Here is a 21,907-nt window from a genome sequence, read left to right on the forward strand (position 1 = left end):
GATTTATTTCCGTTGTTAACATCGTGATTTATTGTAGTTGTCAACATTGGAATAAAATGTAGTTGTTAATACCGTGATTTATTTTCGTTGTTAACATCGTGATTAAATGTGGTTGTTAACATTGTGATTGAATGTAGTTGTTCCATCGTGATTTATTGTAGTTGTTAACATCGGATTTAAATGTAGTTGTTAACATCGGATTTAAATGTAGTTGTTAACATCGTGATTTAATGTAGTTGTTAACATCGTGATTTAATGTAGTTGTTAACATCGTGATTTAATGGAGCTGTTCATGATTTATTATAGTTGTGAAAATCATAATTTAATGAAGCTATTAACATCGTGATTTATTGTGGTTGTTAACATCGTGATTCATTGTGGTTGTTAACATGGTGATTTATTGTGGTTGTTAACACCATGATTTATTGTGGTTGTTAACACCGTGATTTATTGTGGTTGTTAAAACCGTGATTTATTGTGGTTGTTAACACAGTGATTTATTGTGGTTGTTAACACCGTGATTTATTCTGGTTGTTAACATGGTGATTTATTGTGGTTGTTAAAACCGTGATTTATTGTGGTTGTTAACACAGTGATTTATTGTGGTTGTTAACACCGTGATTTATTCTGGTTGTTAACATGGTGATTTATTTTGGTTGTTAACATCGTGATTTATTTTGGTTGTTAACACCGTGATTTATTGTGGTTGTTAACACTGTGATTTATTGTGGTTGTTAACACCGTGATTTATTGTGGTTGTTAACACTGTGATTTATTGTGGTTGTTAACACCGTGATTTATTGTGGTTGTTAACACTGTGATTTATTGTGGTTGTTAACACCGTGATTTATTGTGGTTGTTAACACCGTGATTTATTGTGGTTGTTAACATCGTGATTTATTGTAGTTGTAAACATCGTGATTTATTTTCGTTGTTAACATCGTGATTTATTGTAGTTGTAAACATCGTGATTTATTTTCGTTGTTAACATCGTCATTAAATGTAGTTGTTCACATCGTGATTAAATGTAGTTGTTCACATCGTGATTAAATGTAGTTGTTCACATCGTGATTAAATGTAGTTGTTCACATCGTGATTAAATGTAGTTGTTAACATGATTTAATGTCGTTAACATCGTGATTGAATGTATTTGTTAACATCGTGATTAAATGTTGTTGTTAACATCGTGATTAAATGTAGTTGTTAACATCGTGATTAAATGTTGTTAACATCGTGATTTATTGTAGTTGTCAACATGGGAATTAAATGTAGTTTTTAACATCGTGATTAAATGTCGTTGTTAACATCGTGATTTATTGTCGTTGTTAACATCGTGATTACATGTAGTTGTTCACATCATGATTAAATGAAGTTAACATCGTGATTAAATGTTGTTAACATTGTGATTTATTGTAGTTGTTAACATCGTGATTAAATGTAGTTGTTCACATCGTGATTAAATGTAGTTGTTAACATCGTGATTAAATGTAGTTGTTAACATCGTGATTGAATGTATTTGTTAACATCGTGATTAAATGTAGTTGTTAACATCGTGATTGAATGTATTTGTTAACATCGCGTTTTAATTGTTGTTGTTAACATCGTGATGAAATGTAGTTGTTAACATCGTCATTAAATGTTGTTAACATCGTGATTTATTGTTGTTGTCAACATCGGAATGAAATGTAGTTTTTAACATCGTGATTTATTGTCGTTGTTCACATCGTGATTAAATGTTGTTAACATCGTGATTTGGATATGGACACCCAGCAGGATTAAAAACAAAACCTGTCAAAGGGAGGAGGAGCTCCTTGTGAGCCAACGGCCATCCATATCTAGTGCCCAACTGTGTCTGTGGACGTCCTCCTGCAGTTGGGTTACTTCTTATTAGGAGGTTGGTGGCAGGATTTGCACTCCGGCCACCGTAAAACCCTTCATTCCGCAAAACGCAAAAACGCAAAAAAAATCTGAAAACCCACTCCGTGGGAGTACCTCCTGTGCAGCTTCCCTTCGCAGGGCAGCTCACCGGAAGACGGGATTGGGGCAAAGCCTTCGGGACCCCCAATCTTTGATAGGAGGGAAACCACAGGGTAACATCCCTGGGTCAGATTGCGGGAGAGTGTGTCGGAGTGGTGCTGAGGTGTCGTCCACCAGACGGCGGTCTCCTTGGGTTAACCTGAGGCGGTCCCTTCGGGTGGGTGCCTGGAATGTCCTATCCCTAAGAGAGGATGATCACCTGTCTCTGTTATCATCTGAGCTCAAGCGTTTGGACATTGGGATTGCAGCTCTCTCTGAGGTTCGGAGACCGGATTGCGGCGAGATAATGGTGGGTGGTTACACCTACTATTGGTCTGGTCACTCTGATGGTTACCATACCCAAGGAGTTGCTGTAGCTGTGTCCAATAAGCTGACCCCAATGATAATTGAGGTAACACCGGTCAACGAGCGTATTATGAGATTAAGGATTCGTCACTCCTTAGGTGTCATTTCCCTGGTCTCTGTTTATGCTCCGACTGAGGCGAGTGATCTCACCGTGAAGGATGCATTCTACGCCACACTCGAGTCTGTGGTTGATCAGTGCCCCAGACGAGATACACTTCTAGTCTTGGGGGATTTCATTGCATCGACTGGAACTGATAGGGACGGTTATGAGGTGTGTGTTGGTCCCCATGGGTCAGGAACTATGAACCAGAATAGCACTAAGTTCCTTGACTTTGCAAGAAGTCATGGACTTAGGGTGGCTGGTTCATGGTTTCAGCAGCCACAAGCTCATCGCTGGACTTGGTATTCCAACGCTGGCGGTGTGGCAAAGCAGATTGACCATGTCCTCATTGACGGTCGTTGGAGGATGATCCAGAACTGCAGGGTCTACCGGAGTGCTCAGTTCCTCAATACTGACCACAGGCTTGTTGTAGCAACTCTAAAGCTGCACCTTAAATCCTGGAGAATGGTACCATCCCAGCCTAGGCTGGATGTTGCCAAGCTCAGGGATGAGAGAGTAGCTGAGGAGTTTGCGAACAGGCTGAGTGGACACTTGGGGGGTCTGGGTGCTTTGGGGGGTCCTGAAGAGTTGTGGAGCGCCTTCAAGACCACCGTCCTTGATGTTGCCGGTGGATGTCTTGGAACTCACCGCAGGGCAAAGAAGAATTTTGTCTTTCAAGGGACACTGGATACCATTGACCAGAGTCGCAGGGCCAGGCTGAATGGCAGAGCTGAGCTGTTCAGAGAGCTGAGGCGTAAAACTGTACGTGCACTGAGGGTGGACAAGGAGGCCTATGTGCGAGGAATCTGTGAGGGGGTAGAGCATCACCTGTGGACAGGTGATTCTCATCCCGCTTACAGGGGAATTCGCGCATTACGTTCATCCAAGCCCATCCCTCGGACCACTGCAGTTCGAGCAGAGAGTAGTAGGCTCTTGACAGAGGAGTCTGAAGTGAAGGCCCGCTGGGCCGGTTACTTTGAGCGGTTGTACCAGGCTGATCCCCCAGCTGTCGAGTTGGACGTCAAGGGTGTTACAATCCCTGTTGCTGACCCTCGAATCAACTGTGGTCCACCTTCGCTTGTGGAAACACGGGCTGCGGTGAACCAGTTGAAACGGGGCAAAGCTCCAGGAATTTGTGGCATCCATGCTGAACTTCTCAAGGCTGGTGGAAATGCTGCACTCGTGTCGTTGCATGCAGTTTTGTGCTCTGCCTGGAACACAGGCATCATCCCAACTGACTGGGAGAGGGGCCTTGTTGTCCCTCTCTGGAAAGGGAAGGGTGATCGCCAAGACTGCAACAACTACCGAGGGGTGACGCTGCTCTCAGTGCCGGGCAAGGTCTTTGCTCGGATAATTCTTGATAGGGTTCGCCACCATCTGCTTGAGCACCAGCGTCCAGAGCAGTCAGGCTTTACACCAAAGAGGTCAACGATTGACCGTATCCTTGCACTTCGTGTCCTCACCGAACGCAGACGAGGGTTTCGGCAGGGGTTGCTTGCAGCCTCTGTTGATCTCTGTAAAGCGTTCGATTCAGTGAATCGGGATGTCCTCTGGAGGATTCTTGGTCTTCGTGGGGTGCCACCAAAACTGATCGATCTGATGTCTGAACTCTACTCTGGTTCTGAGAGTGCTGTGAAGTGTGGTGGTACCACCTCTGACTTATTTCCAGTTGTTACTGGAGTTCGTCAGGGATGTGTACTTGCCCCCACACTTTTCAGCACTTGTATGGACTGGATTTTAGGGAGGATGTCGGAGAGATCAAGCTGCGGTGCATCGTTTGGGAATGTCAAGATCTCGGACCTTGATTTTGCAGACGATGCAGTCATCTTTGCGGAGACTTTAGACATCCTTTTGGGGGCCCTCGAAGTGCTGAATGAGGAGTCGGAGCCGCTGGGATTACGGGTTTCTTGGGTGAAAACTAAGATCCAGGCTTTCGGTGACATCTTGGATGCTGCTGTCCTGTCTGTGTCTGTTTGTGGTGAGGATATTGAGGTCGTGGAGAGATTCACTTACCTTGGCAGTGATATTCATGTCTCTGCTGGCTGCGAGTCAGAGGTCAATAGACGTCTGGGTCGGGCCTGGGGAGTCATGGATTCACTGGATCATGGGGTGTGGCGCTGCCGGTACCTGTGCGGGAGGACGAAAGTCCGAGTCTTCAGGTCCTTGGTACTTCCAGTCTTGCTCTATGGGTGCGAGACTTGGACTCTGACCAAGGATCTGAGACGGAGACTTAATTCCTTTGGTACCAGGTCTCTTTGGAGAATCCTTGGCTATCGCTGGTCGGATTTTGTATCCAACGAGCGGTTGCTGAGAGAGACTCGGATGAGATTTGTTACCTGCATAGTCCGTGAGCGTCAGTTGCGGCTGTATGGACATGTGGCTCGTTTTCCTGATGCTGATCCTGCTCAGCAGATTCTCTCAGCGAGGGAGTCTCATGAGTGGAGGAGGCCAATGGGCCGACCACGTGCCTCATGGTTGCAGCAGGTTGACCATCATCTCAAGGAGATGGGGATGGGCCTGGCATCTGCCTGGGGGATGGCCAGACGGAGGCCCCTGGAGTACCGGCGGAAAGTGGACGCAGCGACGCGCTGTTCTGGCACATGCTCCCATACCTGACCTGACCTGACTGATTTATTGTAGTTGTTAACATCGTGATTAAATGTAGTTGTTAACATCGTGATTAAATGTAGTTGTTAACATGATTTAATGTCGTTAACATCGTGATTAAATGCATTTGTTAACATCGTGATTAAATGTAGTTTTTAACATCATGATTAAATGTTGTTAACATCGTGATTTATTGTAGTTGTCAACATCGGAATTACTTGAAGTTGTTAACATCGTGATTTATTGGAGTTATTATCATCGTGATTTATTGGAGCTGTTGTTGATTTATTATAGTTGTGAAAATCATGATTTAATGTAGCTGTTTACATCGTGATTAATTGTGGTTGTTAACATCGTGATTTATTCTAGTTGTAAACATCGTGATTTATTTTCGTTGTTAACATCGTGATTTATTGTAGTTGTAAATATCGTGATTTATTTTCGTTGTTAACATCGTCATTAAATGTAGTTGTTCCATCGTGATTTATTGTAGTTGTTAACATCGGAATGAAATGTAGTTGTTAACATCGTGATTTATTGTAGTTTTAAATATCGTGATTTATTGTAGTTGTTAACATCGAGATTAAATGTAGTTGTTAACATGATTTAATGTCGTTAACATCGTGATTGAATGTATTTGTTAACATCGTGATTAAATGTAGTTGTTAACATCCTGATTAAATGTTGTTGTTAACATCGTGATTAAATGTAGTTGTTAACATCGTGATTAAATGTTGTTAACATCGTGATTTATTGTAGTTGTCAACATCGGAATTAAATGTAGTTTTTAACATTGGAATTAAATGTAGTTTTTAACATCGTGATTTATTGTCGTTGTTAACATCGTGATTAAATGTAGTTGTTAACATCATGATTAAATGTAGTTAACATCGTGATTAAATGTTGTTAACATCGTGATTTATTGTAGTTGTCAACATTGTGATTAAATGTAGTTGTTAACATCGTGATTTATTGTAGTTGTATAAATATCATGATTTATTGTCGTTGTTAACATTGTGATTAAATGTAGTTGTTAACATCGTGCTAAAATGTTGTTAAAATCGTGATTTAATGTAGTTGTTAACATGATTTAATGTAGTTGTTAATATCGTGATTTAATGTAGTTGTTGACATCGTGATTAAATGTGGTTTTTAACATCGTGATTTAATGTAGTTGTTAACAATGTGATTTAATGTAGTTGTTAACATCGTAATTTAATGTAGTTGTTAACATCGTGATTAAATGTAGTTGTTAACATCGTTATTAAATGTCGTTGTTAACATCGTGATTTAATGAAGTTGTTAACATCGTGATTAAATGTAGTTGTTTACATCGTGATTTAATGTAGTTGTTTACATCGTGATTTAATGTAGTTGTTAACATCGTGACTTAATGTAGTTGTTAACATCGTGATTTAATGGAGCTGTTCGTGATTTATTATAGTTGTGAAAATCATGATTTAATGTAGCTGTTAACACCGTGATTTATTGTGGTTGTTAACATCGTGATTTATTGGAGCTGTTCGTGATTTATTATAGTTGTGAAAATCATGATTTAATATAGCTGTAAACACTGTGATTTATTGTGGTTGTTAACATGATGATTTATTGTGGTTGTTCACATCGTGATTACTTGTGGTTGTTAACATGGTGATTTATTGTGGTTGTTAACACCGTGATTTATTGTGGTTGTTAACACCGTGATTTATTGTGGTTGTTAACACCGTGATTTATTGTCGTTGTTAACATCGTGATTAAATGTAGTTGTTAACATCATGATTAAATGTAGTTAACATCGTGATTAAATGTTGTTAACATAGTGATTTATTGTCGTTGTCAATATCGGAATTAAATGTAGTTGTTAACATCGTGATTAGATGTAGTTGTTAACATCGTGATTAAATATAGTTGTTCCATCGTGATTTATTGTAGTTGTTAACATCAGAATGAAATGTAGTTGTTAACATCGTGATTTATTTCTGTTGTTAACATCGTGATTTATTGTAGTTGTCAACATAGGAATTAAATGTAGTTGTTAACATCGTGATTTATTTTCGTTGTTAACATCGTGATTAAATGTAGTTGTTAACATTGTGATTAATTGTAGTTGTTCCATCGTGATTTATTTAGTTGTTAACATCGGATTTAAATGTAGTTGTTAACATCGTGATTTATTGTAGTTGTATAAATTTCAAGATTTATTGTCGTTGTTAACATTGTGATTAAATGTAGTTGTTAACATCGTGATAAAATGTTGTTAACATCGTGATTTATTGTAGTTGTAAATATCGTGATTTATTTTCGTTGTTAACATCGTCATTAAATGTAGTTGTTCCATCGTGATTTATTGTAGTTGTTAACATCGGAATGAAATGTAGTTGTTAACATCGTGATTTATTGTAGTTGTAAATATCGTGATTTATTGTAGTTGTTAACATCGAGATTAAATGTAGTTGTTAACATGATTTAATGTCGTTAACATCGTGATTGAATGTATTTGTTAACATCGTGATTAAATGTAGTTGTTAACATCCTGATTAAATGTTGTTGTTAACATCGTGATTAAATGTAGTTGTTAACATCGTGATTAAATGTTGTTAACATCGTGATTTATTGTAGTTGTCAACATCGGAATTAAATGTAGTTTTTAACATCGGAATTAAATGTAGTTTTTAACATCGTGATTTATTGTCGTTGTTAACATCGTGATTAAATGTAGTTGTTAACATCATGATTAAATGTAGTTAACATCGTGATTAAATGTTGTTAACATCGTGATTTATTGTAGTTGTAAACATTGTGATTAAATGTAGTTGTTAACATCGTGATTTATTGTAGTTGTAAAAATCTCATGATTTATTGTCGTTGTTAACATTGTGATTAAATGTAGTTGTTAACATCGTGCTAAAATGTTGTTAAAATCGTGATTTAATATAGTTGTTAACATGATTTAATGTAGTTGTTAATATCGTGATTTAATGTAGTTGTTGACATCGTGATTAAATGTGGTTTTTAACATCGTGATTTAATGTAGTTGTTAACAATGTGATTTAATGTAGTTGTTAACATCGTAATTTAATGTAGTTGTTAACATCGTGATTAAATGTAGTTGTTAACATCGTTATTAAATGTCGTTGTTAACATCGTGATTTAATGAAGTTGTTAACATCGTGATTAAATGTAGTTGTTTACATCGTGATTTAATGTAGTTGTTTACATCGTGATTTAATGTAGTTGTTAACATCGTGACTTAATGTAGTTGTTAACATCGTGATTTAATGGAGCTGTTCGTGATTTATTATAGTTGTGAAAATCATGATTTAATGTAGCTGTTAACACCGTGATTTATTGTGGTTGTTAACATCGTGATTTATTGGAGCTGTTCGTGATTTATTATAGTTGTGAAAATCATGATTTAATATAGCTGTAAACACTGTGATTTATTGTGGTTGTTAACATGATGATTTATTGTGGTTGTTCACATCGTGATTACTTGTGGTTGTTAACATGGTGATTTATTGTGGTTGTTAACACCGTGATTTATTGTGGTTGTTAACACCGTGATTTATTGTGGTTGTTAACACCGTGATTTATTGTCGTTGTTAACATCGTGATTAAATGTAGTTGTTAACATCATGATTAAATGTAGTTAACATCGTGATTAAATGTTGTTAACATAGTGATTTATTGTCGTTGTCAATATCGGAATTAAATGTAGTTGTTAACATCGTGATTAGATGTAGTTGTTAACATCGTGATTAAATATAGTTGTTCCATCGTGATTTATTGTAGTTGTTAACATCGGAATGAAATGTAGTTGTTAACATCGTGATTTATTTCTGTTGTTAACATCGTGATTTATTGTAGTTGTCAACATAGGAATTAAATGTAGTTGTTAACATCGTGATTTATTTTCGTTGTTAACATCGTGATTAAATGTAGTTGTTAACATTGTGATTAAATGTAGTTGTTCCATCGTGATTTATTTAGTTGTTAACATCGGATTTAAATGTAGTTGTTAACATCGTGATTTATTGTAGTTGTATAAATTTCAAGATTTATTGTCGTTGTTAACATTGTGATTAAATGTAGTTGTTAACATCGTGATAAAATGTTGTTAACATCGTGATTTATTTCTGTTGTTAACATCGTGATTTATTGTAGTTGTCAACATCGGAATTAAATGTAGTTGTTAACATCGTGATTTATTTTCGTTGTTAACATCGTGATTAAATGTAGTTGTTTACATTGTGATTAAATGTAGTTGTTCCATCGTGATTTATTGTAGTTAACATCGGATTTAAATGTAGTTGTTAACATCGTGATTTATTGTAGTTGTATAAATTTCATGATTTATTGTCGTTGTTAACATTGTGATTAAATGTAGTTGTTAACATCGTGATAAAATGTTGTTAACATCGTGATTTAATGTAGTTGTTAACATGATTTAATGTAGTTGTTAACATCGTGATTTAATGTAGTTGTTGACATCGTGATTAAATGTGGTTGTTAACATCGTGATTTAATGGAGCTGTTAACATCGTGATTTAATGGAGTTGTTAACATCGTGATTTAATGGAGCTGTTCGTGATTTATTATAGTTGTGAAAATCATGATTTAATGTAGCTGTTAACACCGTGATTTATTGTTGTTGTTAACATCGTGATTTATTGGAGCTGTTCGTGATTTATTATAGTTGTGAAAATCATGATTTAATGTAGCTGTTAACACTGTGATTTATCGTGGTTGTTAACACCGTGATTTATTGTGGTTGTTAACACCATGATTTATTGTGGTTGTTAACACCGTGATTTATTGTGGTTGTTTACACCATGATTTATTGTGGTTGTTAACACCGTGATTTATTGTGGTTGTTAAGACTGTGATTTATTGTGGTTGTTAACACCGTGATTTATTGTGGTTGTTAACACCGTGATTCATTGTGGTTGTTAACATCGTTATTCATTGTGGTTGTTAACATGGTGATTTATTGTGGTTGTTAACACCGTGATTTATTGTGGTTGTTAACATGGTGATTTATTGTGGTTGTTAACACCGTGATTTGTTGTGGTTGTTAACATGGTGATTTATTGTGGTTGTTGACACGGTGATTTATTGTGGTTTTTAACATGGTGAGTTATTGTGGTTATTAACACCGTGATTTATTGTGGTTGTTAACACCGTGATTCATTGTGGTTGTTAACACCGTGATTTATTGTGGTTGTTAACACCGTGATTTGTTGTGGTTGTTAACACGGTGATTTATTGTGGTTGTTAACACCGTGATTTATTGTGGTTTTTAACATGGTGAGTTATTGTGGTTGTTAACATGGTGATTTATTGTGGTTGTTAACATGGTGATTTATTGTGGTTGTTAACATTTTGATTTTCATTGTTTCTTTCATTTCTTTTCCCCACATTTTGTTCCAGTCCCTTTGCTGATTTCAGTGTTTATTTGCCATTTGTATTTTGCTGCTTTGTTGTTGCTTCCGTTGTTTTTGGTTCATTGTTGTGGTCTGAGGTTGTTTGCACCTACCCTGTTGCCGTTTGACTGTTTTTTTCATTCTTTAATCTGCTGTTGTTCCTGCTGGTGATGTGGGGATCTGTTGGTCACTTTGTTTTGTGGTTGTTGGTTGTTTCTTCCAGACGTTAGTCATACCCACGAAGAGGGGACATTTTATCTCAAATGTTTTTGTTTTCCTTCTCGTCAGCACTTTTTGGAGCCGTTTATATATTACGTATGCAAGCATGGCGCAATTTTTGCTCTGATAGCAAAGGATGAAAGAGAAAATGTTGGTTTACTTCTACCCCAGGCCCAATGGTCATGGAACACATCAAACTGGACCGATGGCTTTATAAGTCCGTCCCCTTACATCCCGTTTAACCCTCTCACGATCCTGATTCGAGATGATTTCCTCCCTGTCCCCCTCCTCAGCAGGTGCGACTCAGAGTGAGTTTTGAGCACACACTTGAGCCGCCCTTGGACCTTTGGGCAGAAAGCATCGAGGAAAGAGAGCTGTGGATTCTTTCCATCAGGAATTGCAGGTAGGCAGGATATTGTGAAAATGGGGGATGGTGGGAAAACTGCTTGATTGGAAAGGCAGGTGCACGGATACGTGTGGCTCGTATGAAGGAGTGTATCACATTTGGCGCTATATGTACATGTTCGTGCCGTGTCAGGATGTTTTTGTCCTGCGTGCGTGTTTTTCTGAGGTTGCTCCATTTTCTATGAAAGGATTCAGGGCAAGCCATGCCAGGTGGTTGCGTTAATGGCTTCGGCAGCATTCCTCTTGAGCTCTAGAAGTGGCAATATTTCAGATCTCATTGACTCCGCTTTTCTAATAATATTGGTTTGAATCACTCGTGGGCCCGATGGTCCATTAGACCAAATTTTCATTGGGCTTCATGGCCTTGTGGAAAACGTGCCTGCTGTGCTGCTGGACCATTGGCTTGACTTTCACCAAACTCAGATGTGCTTTGGTCAGCGTGGAGATTACACATACGTGATTATTGCGAAATGATGTACCACTGTTATTATTGTAAATATTATTAGTATTAATTCATATATGCTTTGTTGTAATGTTATCATTCTTTTTGGTATTTTGTAATTATAATGCCATTTGGTGGAAAACATGGGAATTCTTCTGGGTTCTACGTAGTTAATCAGCCCAATCGACCCAAGAGATCATGACGATCATTTTCGTGCATCACACTCCACATCAGAAAGCTCCAGTGGAACTCCACAAAAAACATGAGGCACACACATTTATAGTAGAAGTGAAATTATATAGTGGTCCTACTTGTATATATATATATATATATATATATATATATATATATATATATATATATATATATATATATATATATATATATATATATATATATATATATCAATATCAATGACGTTTCTCAATTTACAAAGAAAGTCGACCCATTGTGCCCTTCTAACTACCACGGCATCAGCTTTACCAGCATCGTCACATTGATCCCCTCTATTGCTGGAACCAGAATGGTTTCAGAACAAACAGGTCAACCATTTGTACCTTCTCACACTAAGACTAATCATTGAGTGTGTATATATAATCTAATAATCTTCCTCGAACAATACTCTTCATAGACTTTTCCGAAGCGTTCAATTTCATCCACCCCGAGCACACGTTTGACATCCCTTGGGGCTTATGGTATTCCCAAGTCTATCATCACCACCATTTCACTACCATGAAAATATTTCATGAAGAATCCTCAGTTGCTTCGATTCCCCTGATGGTGAAACAGAGGCATTCCTGATTCATCGAGAAATTTGTCCTCGCAACCTGGAATTGCTGACCGTATAAGATTGTAATCTCAAGTCACACAGCATAACCACTGTACCAAAGTGAGCAAAAACTTTACTCAATATCCCATCCATTTGAAATATCAAGATCACTCCATTAGCTATATACACGCATTGTTATTCTCACTGCCTTCACCTCCCTGTTACAACACCACACAAATTTCAAAACATTAGGAACCTCATTAGGTAGCATCCCCAAATGACAGAGGTTAAGTTGACCATGGAAGTGTACCTGCAGTGATTCCAACGAACTACTTGAATGTGGCTGTGATACGCCTTTATACACAGCTGGATGTGGGTCCATTGGCCGACCTCTTCGTGACTGCGGGGCTTGGAAGTAAACCACTCAGAGACTCTGTCTACCTTTGTCCATTACTATCCTATACGCCTTAACACGTACGTATGACTTCATGGTTGCAGCAGTGAAAGGACTCATCAGAGAGAATCTGTGGCAGAACTGAACCCGAGAAACTCCAAAACAACAAAGTTTTGGGAGTTCAACTCTTTGAGTGGAATGCCAACATGTAGGTCGCAGACATTATGCTGAGACATACTTGGATGGTACAACCTCACCAACATGGCGTACGAGTGGAATCAGAACGCCCACACACTGTGAGAAACTGCCCACGTGACAACAGCTGAAACTCACAACCGGACTGTGTATGTCTGAGGCTGAGCCCAAGTCCAAGACGTGCAGTGCCGCCGCCGCCGTGGCTAAATCTCAGTCCGAGGCACACGGAGCCAAGGACACCGAGACTGAGCCCGAGTTCGAGACGCACTGAGCCAATGAGGTTCAGGCTGAGTCTGGGACTCACGGGACCAACTAGCCTCGAGTACTTTGATCACCGAACTACAGTGCCTTGGAGAACGGCAAGACACGCTGAACACCATGCATTTTGAATATCGTGCCGGTACCTCGATTTCTTCTAGATCAACTCACATTGATGTTGGAGAACCACGACGTAAGTGTCACGGATGTACCAGCCCGTCAATCCTGCCAATGATGTAATGTGTTTTTGAAAACATAGAAATACTGATTCTATGCATTTATAGCATTCAATTGGCAGAGTTGCTTGCATATTGACATAGTGAGAGCACCACCGATACTCTCATTGTTTTTGTTCATTGCTCTTCATCAAAACCGCCAACATATTGCTGTATATTCGATACGTGTCAGTGCTGTAGTGTCTGTGAGTACGAACACCAACTCACCATGGCAAAATACCCAGAAATGCATTGGAATGTCTCTGTCTTGTGGATAATGATGTAACTGACCAGAGGAAAACAGCAGTGAAAATGAAAATAGCTGTTGGCAATGAAGGGTTCAGAAGAATAAATGTGTCGAGCCGAACAGATGATGATCAAAATGATTCGAACAAATGATGGATGTTATTTGAGAACCAACTACAGATTTAGGTTAATTTCCGCATCCATAGGTTGGAGCTGATGCGATACAGGCAAACGTCTAGTGACGCATTGGACAAGTTTTCCACGAGATACTGCGATAAAGCTAAAGATTGCGACTTTCAGCCCCTCAGAACGACACAAACTCGTCCTAGAGCTGTTGATTGCCTCCACTCAGTTTGATGCATTTCAAAAAGATCTGCTTGTCAAATTGACAGACTTCACGATCAATGAGCTCCTCACCAAGAGTCGTAAATACGAGTCCGTGGTGGCCAGTGATAAATGTCTACAAACCCTTGCAGACAGCAGTGCCACAGTGGATTCTGTCCAGCATACCCGCAAAGCGTGCACAAATTGTGGTCCTGCGCACCAGCAGTGCATGTGCCCGACGTACAATGGCACGTGTAAAGCATGCGCCTCAAAGGGTCACTGGGCGAAATACTGCCGGAAATCGAAGCGTAAACAACGCAGAAGCAAATCGCCTAAAAGGCAGCGCGACTCGTCTCTCGGCAAACCTAAACCACACATAAGAGGCGACAGATCAAAAACCGTGAAAGTGCCGGGCTTAGGACACCACGAGGGATAATCAAATGCAACGGGACTATCCAACAGAGGTATTCGATGATTAACGACCACACGAAGGTTCATAGTACTCCAAAACCGTTTGTGACCTACGCTTGGCACCTTTCCAGTCAGATAAGGCAGATGGAGCTATCACCACACTGGATGTCATTTACCCTGACCTCCGAGGCCAAAAACATCTCCAGATGAAGATTGACACTGGTGCCAGTGCAAAAGACCCTTCCTCTCAGAACTATCAAGCAGATGTATGGCGATCGCTGGAAGACTTTTACTCAACCAGCCAGAGCAAGGCTCACAGCCTACAATGGGTTTGAGATTAGGTGCCTCGGATGTATACGTATAATGTGCAGACATTAGAATTCAGAGTGGTCAAAAGAGAAATTCTATATTGTGGACGTACCTGGCCCAGTGATAGCCCGTTTACCCACATGCATGAAGCTCAAGGTGGTTATGATCCATACCGTCAGTTCACTTTCGAACTCAATAGATCAAAAAGCAAGCCCACTACTTCCACTGTCCCAGCAATAGTCACCTCAAGTGACATCCCTTGACTTGCAGCTCGACGGCATTATCCTAAATGGTGGCCCAAATACCCAGAACATCGACTTAATCCATTTTGGGTGTAGCTAGGACGATGCACTGCAGCAGGAGACAACACGTGACCCAGCTCTGAAAGCATTACGAGAAGTAATCTATGCTGGATGGCCGGAATCCATAAAGCAACTCCCACGAGACTTGCAACCATATTGGCTGTACAGACATGAACTCGGAGTTTCTAGTGGCGTCATCTTCAAGGGAAGACAATTCCTCATACCTGAGTCGATGCATGTTGACATACTCGGTCAACTTCACCTGGGACATCTCAGAGTGGAAAAGACCAGACGTTTAGCTTGTAACTCTGTATATTGACTGAAAATCAACGAGGACATTACCAAGTTTGTTTGAATCTGCCAAGCTTGCCAAGAAAGCCAGACTAAGCACCAGAAAGAACCACTCGAGCCTCACAAAATCCTAATCACCCCTTGAACCAAGCTGGGGGAACTAACCTGTTTGAGGTTAGTGGTGGAGACTTCCTCATCAGTGTGGTCTACCACTCCAAGTATCCAGTCGTTCACAAGTTAACCAGCACCTCAAGTGCATCAGTTGCACAAATCACCACATCAACATTCGGTTTTCAAGGAATGCCTGGAGAGATCGTATCCAACAATGGTCCCCAATTCATTGGGAAAGCACATGATGATATGTGTATCAACTGGTCCATCAAGCACACAACTTCCTCACTCCAATATCATCGCTCCAATGGATTAACAGAACAAATGATCTGGATGGTCAAGCCAATGTTGAAGAAATGCTGTGAGTCAGGTCAAGATGTCCTCAGAGTTATGCTCAATTTGTGAACTCCACCGATTGACACAAAGCTATCTGCACAAGTCAAAATCATGTTCGCTCGACCAGTCTGCACCACCCTACCAAGCAACAACGCATATGACACACTGCAGAGACCTGCAGAAACTTTCAGATGACGAAAGGAGAAGGGAGGCAAGATGAAGCACGCTCATGACGAACATGCTAATCCAAACCTTTCACCTTTGTATGTTAGATAGAAAGTCAGAATTCTCGATCACTTGAACAAAACGTGGTTTCCAGGTGAATTAACCAGGGTATGACAAGAGCCAAGGTCCTATGAATTTCTGACATCTAATGGCACCAAACTACGGTGAAACAGAGCACACCTGTGTGAATTGTCTTGCTAGAGTAGCACTCGCAATGCACCCAATCCACAATCCAGCACTGCACAGCCTAGGTGTATCCAATACAAAAACCACCACTCCCCCCCCCAAGTGCGTTAAATTTGCAGATATATCAACTTCACTCCACATGCGAAAGCGCAAGGCCAAAATGTCTTGGAAAGGGAAAATTCACATTTTTGACCAGGACGCAGCTCGTGACAGACTCGTGCCAAGTCAGACCAGTCTGAACTCAGAGCGACACAGTACGACCACCCGATCGGATCGAATCAGCCGTAGACTGGAAAGATACGCCAACTGAGGAATACATTTGAGTTTTCATCCCCAAAGTAAGGAGCAATGTCAAAGCAATTGAGAACAGCGACGATATGGTTATTTGTTCAAGGAATTGTTAACTCATGTGACATTGCATCTGTTTCCAGTTTGGATCACTGAATTTTTCTCTACAAGTTTTGAACTTTTGTTATTGATGAAATTGTTGAAATATTTTTCTGTTGCAAAGTTGGGGAATGTGAATGTTTATCTTCTAAAGGGGGGGGGGGACATGTAGTAACACCAAAGAACGACTTGAATGTGGGTGTTTCGTGCCTTTATACATAGCTGGACGTGGTTCCGTTGGCAGGTTGCTTTGTGATTCCAGGGTTCGGAAGTAAACCACTCAGAGACTCTGTCTGCCTTTGTCCATTACTACCTTTTATGCCTTAACACGTGTCACTTCAGTACCCACCTCACTCTTGCACAATAACCTCCCATGACGAATGAGACATGCTGGGTGGAATGACACTTGCTTAAAGGAGTTTCTGGAAGTGTATGAAGCCTTAGTCACCTGTCAGGAATCCATCATTTCCCTTCATGAGTATGTCGTCTCATCTGATTAAAGTTTGGTTTTCGATAAAGTCAGCTAGGGTGAAAGCACAAGGGTATAAGTTGTATTCTCTTTCTTCCAGACAGTGGTTGTTTGATGTTGGGTTTTTTTAGATACAAAATATCGGCTTATGAAAGAGCGAGGTGACAAGAGAGCAAAAGGCAACATATTGACATTGGATAAAGAGGGCAACAGGTGGAACTTCTTGTTCTTGTGTATGGCAGCTTGGCTGCCAGGTAGCTATCATTTTGTTGGGGTGTGGCTGTGCCACTGATGCTGTGCCCTTATACCAGTACACTGATACTCATTTTGCTGACTTCAAAAGGATGACAGGCTGAGTCAACCCCACCTGGTGTTAATTTAGCAGCCAACAGAGCTTGAACTCAGGACCCTAAGATACCAAGCCAGCTCCGCTAACTGCTAAACCCACACCAGGCTTTGGTGGAACTAGTTCGAGCAAAAGGAATGAATGAACAGGACATAGGTTAATAATGATTAAAGAATTCCTCAATGAAGTGAAGCTCCTTACTACCAGGCTTCAAAATTGTGATCAAGACATACTTGAGGCTTATAGAATGATTAACAAAGAGATCCAAACTATCAAGACTACCAGGACTATTGATACATCTGTTCCTGCTCCAGTTGTCTGAGAATGTCAGGATGGCATAGTCCATTCCCAGGAAGATTAGCCTGTGGATGAAATGAAGCAACAGCTATAGTGAAAGCCTGGTGGGGCACAGCGAATGAACAGTTGTGATTCAATTCCTGAACTCCATCAAGTCAAGTAGAGGAACGTTTTTCAGGTGATGAACATCATACCTGTGATCTGCTGTGCCTTATCCCATCAATGTCGCTCAGTTCCACCAACTGCATAACCCTTTGAGAACATGGTAGGCATGCTCCACTGGGCAAAATTAATTTCTTTCTCAGAATCCCTTTGAAATGAGGATGTCAGGCTCTGTGAAAGAAGAGCAAAGGTGAACTGCAGTTTCGTGAAAACGGTGACCACAATCTTAATTCCTAACAATCTTCTTCGAGTCCTTGGTGCTTGTGGTGTTGATTGTTTCCTTATTATTTGCTGCCTCCTCATGATAGCATGCATTCCACCCATCATCTGTATGGATGATGAGCGCTGTCTTCGCAACAAGGTTGGGAATCCGGACTTGTACAAGTTCTGCTAAGACTGAGGAGCGTCGATCTGATTTGGCACGAATGGCTACATATTGCAATGAGAGAATTCCCGAAGATGAAGTTTGCCTTCGTATGGGCACACACCCAAGAAAGATCTTTCAAGCTCCACTTTGTGGACGAACTCAGTCAATGGTGCAATTTCAGGATCTGAGTTCTCGAGCATTATGTGAATCAGATATGCTGTCATCATCATAACAAGCGTTCTCCCCATTTTCGATTGATGGCATATCTCCATTTGGTTCTTTCGTTAGCATGTTCTTTCTTCAAACCAATTCTTTTCACGTCATTGTTTACGCATTCCTGCCATTTCCCCTTTCTCTCCGTCCTGTCACCCATTTCTCCTTTCTCTCCGTCCCATCACACATTCCCATTTCTCTCAGTCCCATCACACATTCCCATTTCTCCCAGTCCCATCACACATTTCCCCTTTCTCTCCGCCCGGTCACCCATTTCTCCTTTCTCTCCGTCCCATCACCCATTTCCCCTTTCTCTCCGTACCGTCACCCATTTCCCATTTCTCTCAGTCCCATCACACATTTCCCCTTTCTCTCCGTACCGTCACCCATTTCCCCTTTCTCTCCATCCCGTCACCCATTTCCCTGTTCTCTCCGTCCCGTCACCCATTTCCCTATTCTCTCCGCCCGGTCACCCATTTCTCCTTTCTCTCCATCCCGTCACCCATTTCCCCTTTCTCTCCGTACCGTCACCCATTTCCCCTTTCTCTCCATCCCGTCACCCATTTCCCTGTTCTCTCCGTCCCGTCACCCATTTCCCTATTCTCTCCGCCCGGTCACCCATTTCTCCTTTCTCTCCATCCCGTCACCCATTTCTCCTTTCTCTCCATCCCGTCACACATTTCCTCTTTCTCTCCGTACTGTCACCCATTTCCCCTTTCTCTCCATCCCGTCACCCATTTCCCTATTTTCTCCGTCCCGTCACACATTTCCCTGTTCTCTCCGTCTCGTCACACATTTCCCTGTTCTCTCCGTCCCGTCACCCATTTCCCTATTCTCTCCGTCCCGTCACCCATTTCCCTATTCTCTCCGTCCCATCACCCATTTCCCCTTTCTCTCCATCCCATCACCCATTTCCCCTTTCTCTCCGTCCCATCACCCATTTCCCTATTCTCTCCATCCCGTCACCCATTTCCCCTTTCTCTCCATCCCATCACCCATTTCCCTATTCTCTCCGTCCCATCACCCATTTCCCTATTCTCTCCGTCCCGTCACCCATTTCCCTATTCTCTCCATCCCGTCACCCATTTCCCTATTCTCTCCGTCCCATCACCCATTTCCCCTTTCTCTCCATCCCATCACCCATTTCCCTATTCTCTCCGTCCCATCACCCATTTCCCTATTCTCTCCGTCCCATCACCCATTTCCCCTTTCTCTCCATCCCATCACCCATTTCCCCTTTCTCTCCGTCCCATCACCCATTTCCCTATTCTCTCCATCCCGTCACCCATTTCCCCTTTCTCTCCATCCCATCACCCATTTCCCTATTCTCTCCGTCCCATCACCCATTTCCCTATTCTCTCCGTCCCGTCATCCATTTCCCTATTCTCTCCATCCCGTCACCCATTTCCCTATTCTCTCCGTCCCATCACCCATTTCCCCTTTCTCTCCATCCCATCACCCATTTCCCTATTCTCTCCGTCCCATCACCCATTTCCCTATTCTCTCCGTCCCATCACCCATTTCCCTATTCTCTCCGTCCCGTCATCCATTTCCCTATTCTCTCCATCCCATCACCCATTTCCCCTTTCTCTCCGTCCCATCACCCATTTCCCTATTCTCTCCATCCCATCACCCATTTCCCCTTTCTCTCCGTCCCATCACCCATTTCCCTTTTCTCTCCGTCCCATCACCCATTTCCCTATTCTCTCCATCCCATCACCCATTTCCCCTTTCTCTCCGTCCCATCACCCATTTCCCTATTCTCTCCGTCCCATCACCCAGTTCCCCTTTCTCTCCGTCCCATCACACATATCTCCATTCTCTCCATCCCATCACCCATTTCCCCTTTCTCTCCGTCCCATCACCCATTTCCCTATTCTCTCCGTCCCATCACCCATTTCCCTATTCTCTCCGTCCCATCACCCATTTCCCCTTTCTCTCCGTCCCATCACACATTTCCCCATTCTCTCCATCCCATCACCCATTTCCCCTTTCTCTCCGTCCCATCACCCATTTCCCTATTCTCTCCATCCCATCACCCATTTCCCCTTTCTCTCCGTCCCATTACCCATTACCCAAGTCTCTCCGTCCCAACACCCATTTCCCTATTCTCTCCGTCCCATCACCCATTTCCCTATTCTCTCCATCCCATCACCCATTTCCCCTTTCTCTCCGTCCCATCACCCATTTCCCTATTCTCTCCGTCCCATCACCCATTTCCCTATTCTCTCCGTCCCATCACCCATTTCCCCTTTCTCTCCGTCCCATCACCCATTTCCCCTTTCTCTCCGTCCCATCACACATTTCCCCATTCTCTCCGTCCCGTCGCTCATTTCACACGATGTACATCCTTGCCTGTAGTTCCGTCCCTGCATGTGAGAGAATTGTGCATTTCCTCCATTATGTGTTCACTGTGTCTCTTTTTTAAAAGTAATTATCCATTACTGTTTTATTTAGTCTTTTAAAGCATTATTATTAATAATGAGATCATAAGATCATAAGATCATGGGAAATGGGTATTCGGTATAATCTTCATTTACCACAAGTGGTTAATTAATATTACTATTGTTATTATTATTATTATTATCACTGTGTGTGTTTGGATAGTGATGTGCTATTGTACTCCAGAGGAAACATTTGTTATCCTCATTTGTAATAATATTGTTATTCATAACTTTTTATTTTTATTTATCAATTTGTAAATTACCCTCAATAATAATCACCTCTTTCCAATGAGTACAAAGTAGTAAATGTAAGATCACTTCTTCCTGAGACCCAGATTCAAAGTACAGGACATTAAAGTCCCAAATAGTGTTGTTATTTCTGTTTGTTATTATAATGTTTTCATATTTTGTGGTGTTTATCCTCCGTGTTATATTTGGCCAACATGCTACCAATTCCATTTTTTATTGATGTGAATATGGATATATTACCATGAAGGGAAACCAAGAATTACAGTATATTGTTGACTTTTATATTTGGAGCTGTTGGTGTATTCCCAGCCTCTAACATAATGATTAAAAAGTACTATTGACATTCCGAACGAGAATATCATGCATTCAATCATGCAAACTATTCTGGATTTAACCCTTACAGCGTCACCATTGGTAAACATGATTACACTCGAAATCGTTTAGCCATAACTGCAATGGGTGGGATTCTGAGTTCAAATCCCGCTCAGCTTTTGAATTAATACCAGGTGGGGTTGACTCTGCCTGTCATCCTTCTGAAGTCGGCAAAAATGCATGCCAGCTTGCTGGTATCCTGTGTTGGAGTGGTGACCTGTCCAGGATTGTGTCCAATAGCCAAGGAGACTGCTTCAGCAGCATCAACACTCTGCACAGAGTATGGTCCCAATGGATGGATTCAGGTGTCACATAACAATTAGTAGTCACACGTCCTAAAAAAAAAACTGCAATTTTTCACATGTTTATGTACAACAAACACATGTGAAGAAGGGTTACTTACATTAGGACGCTGATGGTGTAAATGAATTGGCCTGTAATTTATTTTGAG

At 41.1% G+C, this 21,907-nt stretch overlaps 1 protein-coding gene across 11 annotated transcripts in view; it reads left to right on the forward strand.

The window, feature by feature from the left end:
- The window catches only part of LOC147015096 (ras-specific guanine nucleotide-releasing factor 1-like), a 167,416-nt gene that overhangs the window by 35,337 nt on the left and 110,172 nt on the right, over positions 1-21,907 (forward strand). For 6 of the 11 annotated variants that reach the window (XM_085849518.1, XM_085849521.1, XM_085849523.1 and 3 more), the window contains exon 2: positions 11,028-11,134. In XM_085849518.1, the coding sequence (XP_085705644.1) occupies positions 11,028-11,134 (107 nt within the window). Of the gene's footprint in view, positions 1-11,024; positions 11,135-21,907 lie in introns of all 11 variants that reach the window. The other 5 variants (XR_015050216.1, XM_085849517.1, XM_085849519.1 and 2 more) reach the window with 1 other exon arrangement.

Source organism: Eptatretus burgeri, chromosome 12, assembly GCF_056783735.1.
Source record: "Eptatretus burgeri isolate ZD-2024b chromosome 12, Ebu_testis_v1, whole genome shotgun sequence".
NCBI lineage: Eukaryota > Metazoa > Chordata > Myxini > Myxiniformes > Myxinidae > Eptatretus > Eptatretus burgeri.